The following is a 12819-nucleotide window of genomic DNA, read 5'->3' on the forward strand; positions in this document are numbered from 1 at the left end:
GTTCAGACTTGAGGAATGTTGTGCCTTGGCACACGTCGACTTAGAGAGAGGGGACAATGTCAAAAGAGTGGGGAAAGGGAAGAATACTCCATTCAACAGGTGGGAGGACACCTTTTATACACAAATAATAATCACAAGGCATTCAACATGTTCTCTTGTGTTGCATATCCCCAAAGATTCTAATTTTAGAAAGAAGATGAAAGGTGTCAAAAAATAAAAGTAAACAAATGAAAGATAATAAAACTTATGCCTCCTGTATGATTCCTCAACCAAATCTTCAAGCTGGGGATTACTTGGGGAATTGAATGACACTGGGGAAGCTTATTTACATGTGCATCGCCACCCTCAATGTGAGTGCCCCAGTGGTTGAGAACTCTACCCTACCATCCAACCCTCACAAAAAATATCAGTCTCATGAGAAGACATTAGAAGTAGCAGAACAAAATAAAATGAAGAATATACGAAAATTGTGCATCCAAAAATGAGTCCTCAAATCCAGAATCCTTCAAGTTGAGGAGAGGAAATGGTGATCAAAGAAGTAGCCAGCAATGACATCATCCTTGAGAGTGTTTGCAGTAAGTCACCAGAGATGACATCATCTGATTTGAGGAATGTGCTAATCATCCCAAGTGTTGACACATACCTGTGTATGTTGAAAGAGACAGTTTGAAGACCCATCTAGAATCTAAAAAACATAAAAGAAGCTAAAATCAAATAAAAAGAATCATAAAAATCAAAGCACATTTAAAATGAAAGAATAACGGGAGTGCCGTGAATGGAACATCTGGCACTTCCACATTGAACAAATTACTTGGGCTTCTTGACATGAATAGGTTCATTTCAGATCACTTCACAACTATCTATCACAAGCTCAAGCACTTTTGTCACAGTGGTCTTAGTATTGGGTATAATCTCCAAGTATGTGTCCTGGGTTTGAAGATACTCTCCACAACTGCAATTGGTGGTTTTTTCTGGAAATAATTGCCTGTGGGGTTCCCTAGTGTACAGAAAAGAACAGTTGTTCTGGCCATCTGGGTCAAAAATGTGGCAGAAGCACCCACAGATCCTGTGGAAATCATTGTTGCCATGGCTGTTGCATCTATGGTGGCTGTCACCTATGAGATCACAAGAAAACATGACTGTCAAAAGACATTCGCAGCTCTGCAGCATGTCACTAGGACTGTGAGTGACACACTGAATCTCCTGGTCACATGACTGCTCACTGTAATTCCCACCAGAATCATGCTGTAACTTCCAATTTGTTCAATTCCCATCAGTGTAAAATCTTTTTTATTATTCTATGGACCTGAATGTGTTAGAAACAAGGAAAATGGGGATGATTGTCATCTGAAAATTTGCTGTAGCACAAAAACTCAAGTACTCACTCACCCTTCTAGGATCCTCTATTATTTTCTGTGATTCCACAAAGACAACATTGCTCAGATTTTTGGAAAGGTATTGTAGGTGCTTTGTCAATGTGTCACTGATCAACATAACTAATGTGGGCCTCTGTGTTTACAGCACTTCCAGATTATAATGAAAACCCCATTTTCTTTCTTCGCAGCTTACCCTATTTGGCTTGGGCAATGAATGTGCCCCAACACCATTTGAATACTTAAAACAAAATTCTGCAATGACAATACAATGAATAGATTCATAATGCTCAAAATTTTTGTGCTTTACGCTATGCCTTTAGTGTGACAATTTATGCCTGACGAAAGGTCAGGATGGTGGGAAGGTCAGTTGGGTGATTCCTGGCAAAACCTGTGTCCTCAATCGGCACTCGCCCTGCAACACCTTCACGTTTGTGTGACAAATCCATCAGACAGAATGGAAGGAAGTTCCTTTTTCCTTTGCATGCAAGATGCAACTTCTTTTGTGCACAATAACATGGCTTTCTTTAAATCTCTGAGGAAGCTTAGGAGAATTCCCAATCAGGAAATCACAAGAAAAAAAAAGTGATTCTCATTGTAATGTGCAAGCACTGTTTGTTTTGACCAGTTGAGTGGCTCAAATGTTTGTATGTGTAGTTTAACTAGTGTACTTTTTTGAAAACACCTGTGGTGAAGTGGTTATCATGCTTGCCTTCCACTTTGAACACTAAATTCGGAGCGCAGCAAGCGGCACGGGTTCGATTCCCGTCGGGTGTAAGCTCCTTTTTGTTATTCAACTGCAAGAAAATCGGGAGGCAACGCGCCGGAACGGGCTGTAGCGAGGACTCTCACCTTTTTGTAATCCTTATTTGGTGATTAGCTCTCCTGGTCAGATTTTCGGAAAGCAAATATAGGTGCTTTGGCAATGTGTCAACGATTATTTATAACATAGCTAATACTTTTTAGGACACGTAAAGATGAAAGAAAAGAAGAAGAAAACAGTATCGATCCAAACAAGAAGAAAAAACTGTGGACGTAAGCGGTATTGTATCCGGGATTATATCACGACTCAAGATGAATGCGAACGTGTTGACCAAGGTTATCGCGACGGCTAAAAGACTTGTCGCAACCCTTGTAAGGACAGGGATGCGCTGGTAAAACAACGTTGAGAAACGGGCATGTCAACAGCAACGAAGAACTCACGCTTGTCGTGTGTATGAATACTCCTAACATGGCGCTTCAAGTGTTCGCCGCGAACGAAACACTTGCCGCAACCAGGGACAACGCAGACATACGTCCTTTTCCCTCCCTCGCCTAGACTGTATAACGTGGTGCTTTTTTTTCGACCCCCACGCACCGACGGCTTGAAGGTCTCACCGTCATCATCCATCTCGTTTGATTTTTCGTCTTGACCAGCAGGAGACCCACCACTCGAGACATCCACCTTGATAGCATCGCTCTCAGCTGTAACCTTGTCAGGGGCGACGTAAGGGACCTTCCTTCCTCTACTCTTCTTGATAAGGTGCGGCACAGGAACGGGAAGCGGAATGGGATTATTCTTGCGTTTCCTGCCCGCCTGGATACCTCTCGAATTTCGCCCATCTTCATCCAAAGATTCTTCGTCCGCTTCCACCGAGCCTTGGCTCCCAATACCTAGGCTACCGCTCTCCTTGGCACTCATCTGGGTGACGACCGCCAAAGCAAGAGCTGCGCTGCCTTTGGCTTTCCCCTTCCCCCTTCTAGTTCTCCTCCTGCCATTCTTCGGTAACGTATTCATAGGAGCAAAGTCCGGGAAAATGAATGGCGACGAAGGGAGCGACTCAGACTTGGAGAGATCAACAGAAGGGGATCGGGATGGTTGATAGAAATCCGAATGGTCGTCGTCCCCGCCGTCGTCATCTTCTTCCGAGTCGTAAGTATCCCCCTTGCCCATGTGCCCGGGCAGAGTGAGGGAAATCGCGGATCTACGACTACGCCTGGTGGGTCTCATATGCCTAGTGCTGCCTTCACTGCTAGCGCTTGAGATGGCAGTATCAGAAAGCTTGAACGACGACGGAAGGGCCGGCGATGGAAGTGGAGAGATGTGGGACGCAAGCTTCGCGTCAGAGCCTAATGTCGGGAACTCGACGGGACTAGTTTGTCCCCAGCCTGAAAGACCCCGACCCTTCCGAATCGGCTGAGGCGCAAAATGCATTTTTGGACCCAAGATTGGCGATCGACCTCGAGACGGTGAGGAATTGGGTGACTGGTAGGGAGTCGACTGCGCGAGGGGCTCGAGACGTGCTGGGAAGGGCGAAAGATGAGAAGAACTGCAATGAAGGTAAGGAGCCGTTAATTTCGAGAGATAAGCCCGTTCGTTAGCTTCTCGTTGAACTTTTGTGTACTGAGTTCGAGAAGGCGTTATGAATTGATGGGTATGGCCAGGACCGACAGAGAGATGCGACATGACGCCCTCAAGCTCGTGGTGATGATTTGAGTACATCGGGATCGAATGGGCGACTGACTGAGTGGGTTCAGCAACGGTAAAAGTCGGGGGAGGGAGAGCTAGATGAGATAAGTCGAACGCAGGTTCCTCTACAGGATAGGTCATGCTTGCGATGCTTGAAGACGGCGTAACGCAGTTGAGGCCGTCGACCCAAGAAGTGGAGCTAGGGATCGAACCTGAGTGAGAGTTCGAGGTGTTCAAGTACATCTGCCACTGATTATCGTCTTGGGATGAAGCAGTGGAGACCATCGTGTGCTCTAGCCCCAATGCAAGGTCCACCTGTCCGGACGAGAAAGAGGAAGGATGAACGGAAGAAGGAATACCAACGTCGGTAAACTTGGCGCTCGCAGAGTAGTCCTGTTGATGACTTGGCGCATACGTAGTCAACTTCTCCTCTTCCCAAGGCATGATCGCCACCTGCTGTGCGTCGACCGTTGATGGTACCATAGAATTATGACTGGTCGAGGAGTCCGCCAGCCTCGACGGTGGTGGTAAGAACGCAGGTTCCATAAAGCGAGCAATATCCGGGTCTGAAGAAAAGACGGCGGGAATCGTACTCCTGTCTGTCGACGCCATGTCTAGCAGCGTCTCCATGTCAAGACTATCAGCCATTATTGGAAAAAAGGAGAAGGAGGATGGCTGCGAGAACTGTGACAGTGCGATTTTGTAAAGGGGCTTTTGTGGCTGACATGAGATTTGAAGACGACCCAGTTTTCTTTGAAATTCCGGAACTTGACATTTTTCGTACCTAATTATAGTTCGAGCAGACGAGAACTCTTGCAAACTAATTGTTTGTGGTGGATGGCTGGGAGATGACCGATGCATTCCGGGTCATTCAAACGAATCATTGCATCTTTCACCCGGGCCAAAAAAGGGAAACAGGAAAGACGATGAGAGGAGGCGCGGGTGTTGGAAGTAGATTGGATTGGCACTGTGCCTGAGCTCATTGTTCGAAGGGTCTTGGTTGCATGATTGAGAGCTTCATACGAGAGAGTAATGTGAATCGAGAGTGATAGAATTGTTGCAAGTTCGTCGTTGACTGAAAGGGCGTAGCCCATGTGGCGTTGCGGCTTGAAACCCTGATCGAGACGCCGGGGCTGTCGGAGGTGACTGTAAACATCTATTAGTTAGGGGGTTGAACTAAGCTTCGCGTTGAACTTCCGCCGTAACACTCACATGAGAATCTCCATGGAGTTTATGGTTGAGGCAAAGCAGCTATCGGCGCCTGCAGCTGAATTTCACGTCGAGTAGGAGCGCGAACCATCTCGGTTGCAGCAACGCGGGGAAGGTAAGCCAAGTCGTAAAAACTGTCGGCTCTTGTTAAGTCGCAGTCGCCTGTTCAAGGTCTAACGAGGAAAGTGGGCTTGCAGCAAGACTAACAGATGCTTTCGATGCGCGGGACATGAGGGAACGTCGTGATGCCCAGGGGAAGTCCGAACAACAGTAAGCGGTGGGGGCTGGTGCTTGCGACTGTGCTCCATTGATAAATGTTTGACCAGAAGCCGGATTCCACGATCCTTGTCCCCTCGGTTTGTCGGTCGGTCATTCTATTTTGTTAAGGTGAGGGGGACATCTCGCTGGCTGGGGTCAATGCTTCGATCTGATACGTGGCTTGCGTTGTCTCTATAACGGGGAAATGTAAATGGGTGGAGAAGCGCCGTCATGATCGTAGATGGTAGAGACCGGAAATGTAGGGGTTGGACACTGAAGAGGTACCGCAGTGTCGGTGCTGGTCGTCATTTGCTTGGGTGCCCATCGCGGAGAGGTGCAGATAGTGGGCGGATATTGTGCCCTGATATTTCGAACTTTGTCGAACCTTCTGCCACAGATACCAGCACCAAATATGCCTAGTTGCACCCAGGATGGCAACCCTCTGACAATGCCAAGATTTCTGTGTTTAAAAGTTGGCTCTCAATGAACTGTGGAGCCAATCTTTATTGCAAAATACATACCTAACGTTCTACCCTGAACCCACGTTGATTCTTCGCGATTGATCCAGCTGAATAGTAGTGGTACAACTGGCTATTGATATTGGTGTCTCCATGAACTTTACATGAAAAGTAGATGCCGCTGTAAAGGATATCGAACCCAAACTTGAAGGCGCTTGAGGAACTGATGATGAAAATGGTTTGAACTGCGGTTTTCTCTTGTGAAGTTTTCTGTTGCAAACTCGTTGAGAATTAGGTGTAACGCAGTGACTGAGTGCAGTTACCGATATTGAGAATTCCCAGTATGATTGAGTGTGAGGTGGCCCAGGAAGGTGGTGGCTGTGCCACAGTCTTCATCGATTGCCAAACAATTTGAAACATGGCCCCGAAGTTGCGATCGTATACGCCAAAAAAATTATCTTTCGAATCTTTACTTCATAGAAGTTAAGCAGTAACACAACAGTAATAAGGTAAGAACACTATTTAAACGTCTTCACTTCCGAGTCCCTTTTCCTTGATATAATCGGGGCTCTGAGCGCCGACTTTAGATCAATATCTCATAGTTGAGAAATCTCGGACGTACCCTTACCGTTGAGCATTTTTTCTCCATCTCGTCCCCAGAAAACTCTGTCTGGGTATCAATCTTGATCGATATATTTGTCTGCTGCTGTCAAACCAGTCTCCCATTAGAAATCATTGCGTAGAGGAAGTGCGCGTTGAATTTAGAGAACTCACCTTTTCTTTGGACACTGTATTAGGATTAAATCTGCTTAGTGGTTTCAGGGATACGGCATGGCTCTCGCTTGCGCTGGTGCTGCGAATCTCATCGGAAGCTTGACGGATACTCTTGCGCGCGTTTAGTGTTGCAAGAAGGGAGTTTGTGTAAACTTTTGTTATGTGATGTTATTTGGCTGGAGAAGTTGGAGGGAAAGGCAGGCTTACGACGGCCCATGCAGAAGAAGAAGGCGATGTAAATAAACGTCTGGCCGGCAGCGAGGATCTGTCATAGGGCATTATCACCAGATTGCCCAATAGTAAGAAAAGAACGTACGGAAACCAGGGACGCTACGGCACACAGGCTAAATTCATTTTAGTAGAGACGAGTTCTTGAAGCGACAGTAGTGTTCGTACCTGGTAATGAGACCTGTGTTTACTGAGAAAATAATCTAGAACGATTAAGTCAGAAAAACGATACAAGGGAACACGCCAGATTATTACAAGTTTATTGATGATGGTATCAGTTCTGGATAAGAAACGTTAATTAGTTGGTAACCGAATATAGGGAAGAGAAACAAAAACCGATGGAAGCCAGTGCGAGAGAAATGCAAAAGGGTGCATAGCGTGCCAGCGATGAGAACGTCCCCTGCTGCCGCCAGTACATTGACTGTGATTGATAGGGTCTACAAAAAGTGTTTTTTTAATAGAAAAAAATGTACAGAATCGGAGGATGGAATTTACTTTGAGCTGTGTCAGCTGAGCGAAAGTCTTGTATTGCAACCTGCATCCCGATGGTCAACACCCCATCACAAATAAAGGAACGGCGACCTACGAGATGGCGGTATATACTTGATGGAATCAATAAGTGAGCGAATTGAAGCGGGGAAAAAACAAAGGGAAGAACCGAGGATGCAGACTGAATCATAGAAGTCGAGTCAGGAAAAAATGGATAAGACAGAATGAAGGGACACATACCAAACTCTCCAAGTACGAGAATACCCTGTGATGTTGTATGAGACGTTGAGTTGCATTTAAGGAGAGGGAACACACGATGAGGCCCGTGATATAAATATTTCGGTTGCTTACTGTGAATGAGGTGAGAATCGGATTTGAGGGAGTAAAAATTACGAGGGGTGGGCTTACAATGCCAAGCGCGGTATGCGAGGAAACTGAAACAGAATAAACCTATCATTTTCAGCGAAATCGAATAAACGAACCTTTGAACGAGAAACGCAGTCAACCCCTTCACCGGAAATTCAGAAGCCGTGGCAGAAAGAAGTAATGTGAAGACGCACGTTGAATAAGACTTCAATTAAAAGAGTCCTAAATTTTGAAGTCGATTCAGAAAATGAGAATGGGAGGCGAACTTGAAGGGTGCGTACGGAACAAGTTCTCCTAGAATAGCCATGTTGCCCCAGTTTGAAATGACATATTTGTAAACTTGAACAACACTTAATTATGAAGAAATTCACAAAATACGGGATGCCCATACCAGTGTGTATGATAAGGCCTTGGTGTATCGTATCGAACATCATCGCCGCGGTGACCTACGTTTGAGTGTGAGCAGGAGGGAAATTTAATATTAAAATGTTATTTACCAGAAGCTTGAGATGCCATCGATCGCTTTGGTGGGTAAAGTAGTACCACGCTTGAACGCAAGATACTAAAGTAATCTCGGCGAAATGATAGGTGGAAGGCGGCGAAATGACAGACCTCCGTATAAGCTGTTCAAACGTCAGATCATGATGGTCAAAAAGCAAACAAACACGAACCATCCCGCCACAACAACTCCAATAAAAGCTGCGCCGAATCTGTAACTGACGATGAGGCAAGCAAAAATTGCCAAAATGAATCAAACGCACGTGTTGTCGAGAACGAGACGTGGTGGCCCAGAAGCATCTGCCATATTTTACAAACCTCTTGAACTGAGAAGGTCTTAAGTGGGGCAAGCTATCCGTTGGCGATGAAACGTTTGCGCAAATCGCTTTTATGTTACCTCCCAGAGCTAACCCTGACGTCGATCCTGTATTCCCTGTATTTCAAAATCTGCTTCTTATCATTTCAGAGGGTTCCTTTCGGATCACTCAATACCGAATGTTTTGAGTCCATGGGGTGCGATGGTCATGGGTTGTAAAAGTGGCGGCCATATTGCGGCATTGGCCGAGAACCAATCCCGGTACCTTTTCTCAGCCCTAGTATACATTAGTACATACAATGTGAGCTTGATGAGAGCCCTCAAAATTTTGTCGACGAGCCAATGACATCAATTTGGAATTTTCGCAACATTCCGAGCTGGTGTGGTTGGTTGACCCTTCAGGTCTCAGGGAGCTTCAGGCTGAGAGCTGCGATGCGAACATCAAGACCAGAAGTACCTGTTGCACCAATTGCCAGTCAATCGTCTCTCACCAGATCCAAACTACTTACGGCTAGACACTTAGTCGGCCCACTACTGGATATTTCTGGATTGTGCTTTGCCAAGGGAGGTTCAAGAGACACGAAGTGCCTGGGGTCATTGGGGTCAAGTGGCAACTTCCGAAATTTCATGATGGGGCATAGCTTGATGCTAGAGCCTGCAGTACTTAACAAGTTCGCATTCGAGAAAATTCGATGAAGGGCAACCTTTTAATAAGTAAAGTTCATGACAGGAACTGCTTAGAATTGGTCGCGTAGCTCAAAATCAAATGCCTCCGGCAACTTGCAGTGATCTGATTCAATAGGATTCAATTGATCCTCGATCGAGGTCAGAGTAAGATAAGCGACTCAATTACTGGATATCCACGTGGTTTCCACAAAAAATCCAACGCAAATGTCCTTCGGGTACAGTGCTTTGCAGACTGCCAGTGGTCGGAATTTGACCTTTGGCTACATCCTACCACAACCGCTACACTCAGCCTCCAAATTTTGTCAAGTTGTAGGTATCTCATGAACATGAATCCATTTTTTTAATTTTTTAATTGTGACGTTGCGGAAGCCGACGGAGGCTTACTGGTCAGCGATTCGTGCGAGTTTGGTGCGAGTGCGGCTGAGTGCGGCCTACTTGGAATGCACGATGCAATATAGTCGTCGTCGGGGGTTTGAAGACGACTCGTAATTTGGAGGTATCATGGTTATATGGTGTATGCTAGTAATGAGTTGCAAGCTTCGGAGTAAAATTCGGTTCACAGTCCGGATCAATCGTCCACGTGTCCGCACAGATCGTCCTTTCCGGAGTCCTGACCCGCTCCCTCTGCTCCCGCTCATCAAAAAAAAGGTCACTAGGGTCAAGAATTTGAAATTCAAATAAGCCAGGGAACGAGATGAGATTGGCGCCCCAAATTTGGCAGGGTCACAATACAATACGTTGGACTCAAAATTCGTGCACCGTTTTTCTTTCGTTTCTCTCATTTTTTTCTCTGCGGTACAGTATATATATAATTGTTCCATGCGACATGAGCCTCCCTGTAGAACGACGATAAACGACGATAACAAAACCTTGCATGCCTGCTCAAGCTTCTACTTAGACTTGGCGGAGTGGCATGCTGTGGTTTTCTAATCCCTTGATGGATACTTCATGGAGCTCGAGCCTGAAGCTTAAAACAGAAACCGTGTCAAACACATATCCTGGCTTTAAAAGGCAAGTACAAAAGGATCTGGCAGAGACGACTTCCGACATTCGCGTTCGTCGGTATGGGAATCTTCAGGTCCTTACGCGTACCGCGGTGTACGTCTCACTGGCCGGTCGAGTTCTGATGCGATATCTCTTCAATTAGTCCGCGCTCTGTAAGGTAATCAGTGTGAGTGGTGTCCATCGTGCATGAATTCATATAAAATTAGTGATTATGTAGAAAAGTACGTGGTATGCGAAACCGCCGTCGTTGCATACCCAAATTCCCACCTATCCAGAAAAAACCGACGATGGTACGCGTAATTGGTCCCTCAGCTGTGGCATAAAATTCCTTGATGTAACTCTACAACGTGTGAAGCAACCGATCTGGTTTGTGTCTGAGATGGTCCCGAGCCTGAAGCTTGAGGCAGAAACCGTGTAAAACAAAAAACAACATGGCATGCTTCAAAAGGCAAGTACAAAAGGATGTGGCAAAGACGACTTCCGACATTCTTCGTGTTGGTCGGTTTACGCGTACGAGTCACTGGCCGATCGATTTCTGATACGATATCTCTTCGACGAGTCCGCGCTCTGTCAGATACTCAGCTAGTCGAACCCTTGAAATCAAGTAAGATTCGAAGCAACTGTTTCCGCGAAGCAACAGTGCGAATGGTGTCCATCGTGCGTGAATTCATGTCAGATTAGTGATTATGTAGAATAGTATATGGTATCCGAAACCGCCGTCGCATTAATTCATCCAGCTCATACCCAAATAAAAAAATCATCCCACCTGTCCCAAGAACCCAAAAGAAAAAAAAACGACCATGGTGTGTACGCTTAATTGGTAGTCGCCGTTGTGTAAGCAGTAGTGGCGAATCCAACTCGCTTGTTGGTCGTGTCAAAGACAGAGTAGAACCGCTCAAGGAACGCGTAACCGTTGATGAAATCGAGTCCCTGGCCACTTGGGGATCCAAGATTGGCGACAATGAGGTAAATCTTGCCGGCCGTGCCGCCAATAAGCGTGTTGAGAGAACGGGGAAACAGCTGAGCATTGGCTGTGAGGGTATACGTGACCTGTTTCATCTTCCTGAGCTATGAATTGTGCTAAGAGTTGGGGAAAAACCTACGCCGCCCGTGGTGAAATATAGACTTTGCAGGTTTGCATACTGGGCGGTGGTGATGCGAAGGAGACCAGTGTTCGAGTCAGGAACGGCACCGGTGGCTGACATGTATCTGCTGAAAGCGTCACTGGCGATCAGGATCAGGGTAGTTCCTGTATTGACACCCACATGAGGACGTGCTGTCAAAGCTTGGAAATAAAAGAGGACGAACCGGTGTCGACGATACCGGCAGTTGTCGAAAGAATGTTCGTCGAAGATCCATAACGAATAGACTGATTGATTCCCCAGTAATTGCTAGCGGGTGAGGTCGACGTTACCGGTGTGTAGCTAATCGTGCCTGTGTACTTGGTGCTATCGGTTCCACCTGAACGGCGTTGTGAGCGTGAGGCCAGTAATTGTGTAAGAATGAAGGTACCATAGGTAAGCTCCCCGTTCTGAACCGATTGTTGAGTAGTTGGCGCAAAATAGATACCAACCTGGTTGGCAGGGATGAGGCCTTGGCTGAATAAATTGTCTGTCACCGTCGAGACTGTTGCGCTTGTCGCGGGAAACAAAGTGTCTATATGCGCGTCAGAGTGAGGACGTGGGGAGGAAGACTTTGTCTTGGAATTACCTTCTGTCAGGTCGACTGGGCCGATGCTGCGTTGCATAAATAAATAGGAACGCAACCAATAGAATAATCCTCTTACCCGAGAATGCCATCTACACCGTTGAACCCTTGAGACTAAAGGGCGCTATCAGAACGAAGCATTTTGGATGGCCTGAGACTTACCGTGAATGCAGCACCGATCGATTGAGACTTGATAACTGCGTTTGGAGAAATTGTGAGGGAGTCGGTCACCTCAAGCCCTTTGAAAGATCCTGATCCATAGGTAACCGTCTGCATTTCGTTTAGTCAGCTCCGAGACGGCGTTGATAGTGATCGTAACTCACAACTAAATTTAAGGTAGGTCGGGTGGTTGTGCTGATCTGGTATCGTTTGTCGGCGCCGACCCAGGTATTGGAACTATTTGCATGCCGTGAGCGAGATACAACGTGTAATAGGAAGCTCTAACCTTCCTGTGTCGATGAGAAGCGAATCTAAACACGGCGGGTAGTACATTAGAAACCATAGATTACAACAAGATATATGCGCACAAGTTGTAGGCGGGTTGCCGACGCCAACCGACGCGGTGTAAGTGACAGCTTGATTCGTGATCGGCGTGTTGACAAGAACACCAGCATTCCCCTTGGATGCGCGATTTTTCAACTGCTGCGCGCGAGCTTGATCATGAGTGACGAGGTTGTGGGCGCTGGTGAAGTTATGCTGTCTGAATAGCGCAAGCTTTATTGGCGATTGATTGATGACGGCGGGGTTGGCGGCGACGCCCAACGCGAAGAAAAGGAGCGTGGAAAGTAAAGAACGGCGGGGTATAGTCATAATGGTCGTGATAGTCAGGGTCAAAGTGATGCGTTCAGGTGCGTAAAGCGCGTCAACCCTTTATGTATAAACGCCGGAAGATATCTCCCACGCACAGGCCCTGGTTCCAATAATAGTTTCGTCAGCCACCACTGTAGAATTAGCAATCCTTCTCTTATTCTAAAGCACAGGATCCGATGAAGGCATTTTTCA

General features: G+C 46.4%; 4 protein-coding genes across 4 annotated transcripts; 1 reads left to right on the forward strand and 3 right to left on the reverse strand.

Moving 5' to 3' along the window:
* Positions 1-523: 523 nt before the first annotated feature.
* On the forward strand, positions 524-2104 carry LACBIDRAFT_332049 (uncharacterized protein; the record flags this gene model as incomplete). Its single annotated transcript, XM_001886447.1, is given in 6 exon segments — positions 524-575; positions 845-918; positions 1009-1182; positions 1697-1738; positions 2002-2020; positions 2040-2104. 6 exon segments carry the CDS (start codon positions 524-526, stop codon positions 2102-2104), a joined length of 426 nt encoding a protein of 141 aa, XP_001886482.1.
* A 331-nt stretch (positions 2105-2435) lies between these two features.
* Positions 2436-4470, reverse strand: LACBIDRAFT_308011 (uncharacterized protein; the record flags this gene model as incomplete). The annotated part of the gene is made up of 2 exons (XM_001886534.1): positions 2436-2524; positions 2577-4470. The coding sequence occupies 2 exons, from the start codon at positions 4468-4470 to the stop codon at positions 2436-2438; spliced, it is 1983 nt and encodes a 660-aa protein (XP_001886569.1).
* Positions 4471-6424: 1954 nt separating this feature from the next.
* On the reverse strand, positions 6425-8278 carry LACBIDRAFT_308012 (uncharacterized protein; the record flags this gene model as incomplete). Its single annotated transcript, XM_001886535.1, has 19 exons — positions 6425-6466; positions 6522-6673; positions 6729-6786; positions 6838-6865; positions 6918-6952; positions 7005-7029; positions 7086-7186; positions 7245-7284; positions 7336-7351; positions 7408-7419; positions 7479-7503; positions 7554-7588; positions 7647-7672; positions 7721-7746; positions 7799-7826; positions 7886-7943; positions 7996-8050; positions 8102-8227; positions 8276-8278. The coding sequence occupies 19 exons, from the start codon at positions 8276-8278 to the stop codon at positions 6425-6427; spliced, it is 891 nt and encodes a 296-aa protein (XP_001886570.1).
* Positions 8279-10529: 2251 nt separating this feature from the next.
* LbPR_A12 (aspartic peptidase A1) lies at positions 10530-12627 on the reverse strand (the record flags this gene model as incomplete). Its single annotated transcript, XM_001886536.1, has 10 exons — positions 10530-11160; positions 11214-11359; positions 11419-11571; positions 11623-11766; positions 11821-11846; positions 11897-11931; positions 11980-12087; positions 12141-12213; positions 12263-12287; positions 12345-12627. 10 exons carry the CDS (start codon positions 12625-12627, stop codon positions 10924-10926), a joined length of 1230 nt encoding a protein of 409 aa, XP_001886571.1. The 3' UTR covers positions 10530-10923.
* Positions 12628-12819: the final 192 nt, after the last annotated feature.

Source organism: Laccaria bicolor, genomic scaffold, assembly GCF_000143565.1.
Source record: "Laccaria bicolor S238N-H82 LACBIscaffold_38 genomic scaffold, whole genome shotgun sequence".
Lineage (NCBI taxonomy): Eukaryota > Fungi > Basidiomycota > Agaricomycetes > Agaricales > Hydnangiaceae > Laccaria > Laccaria bicolor.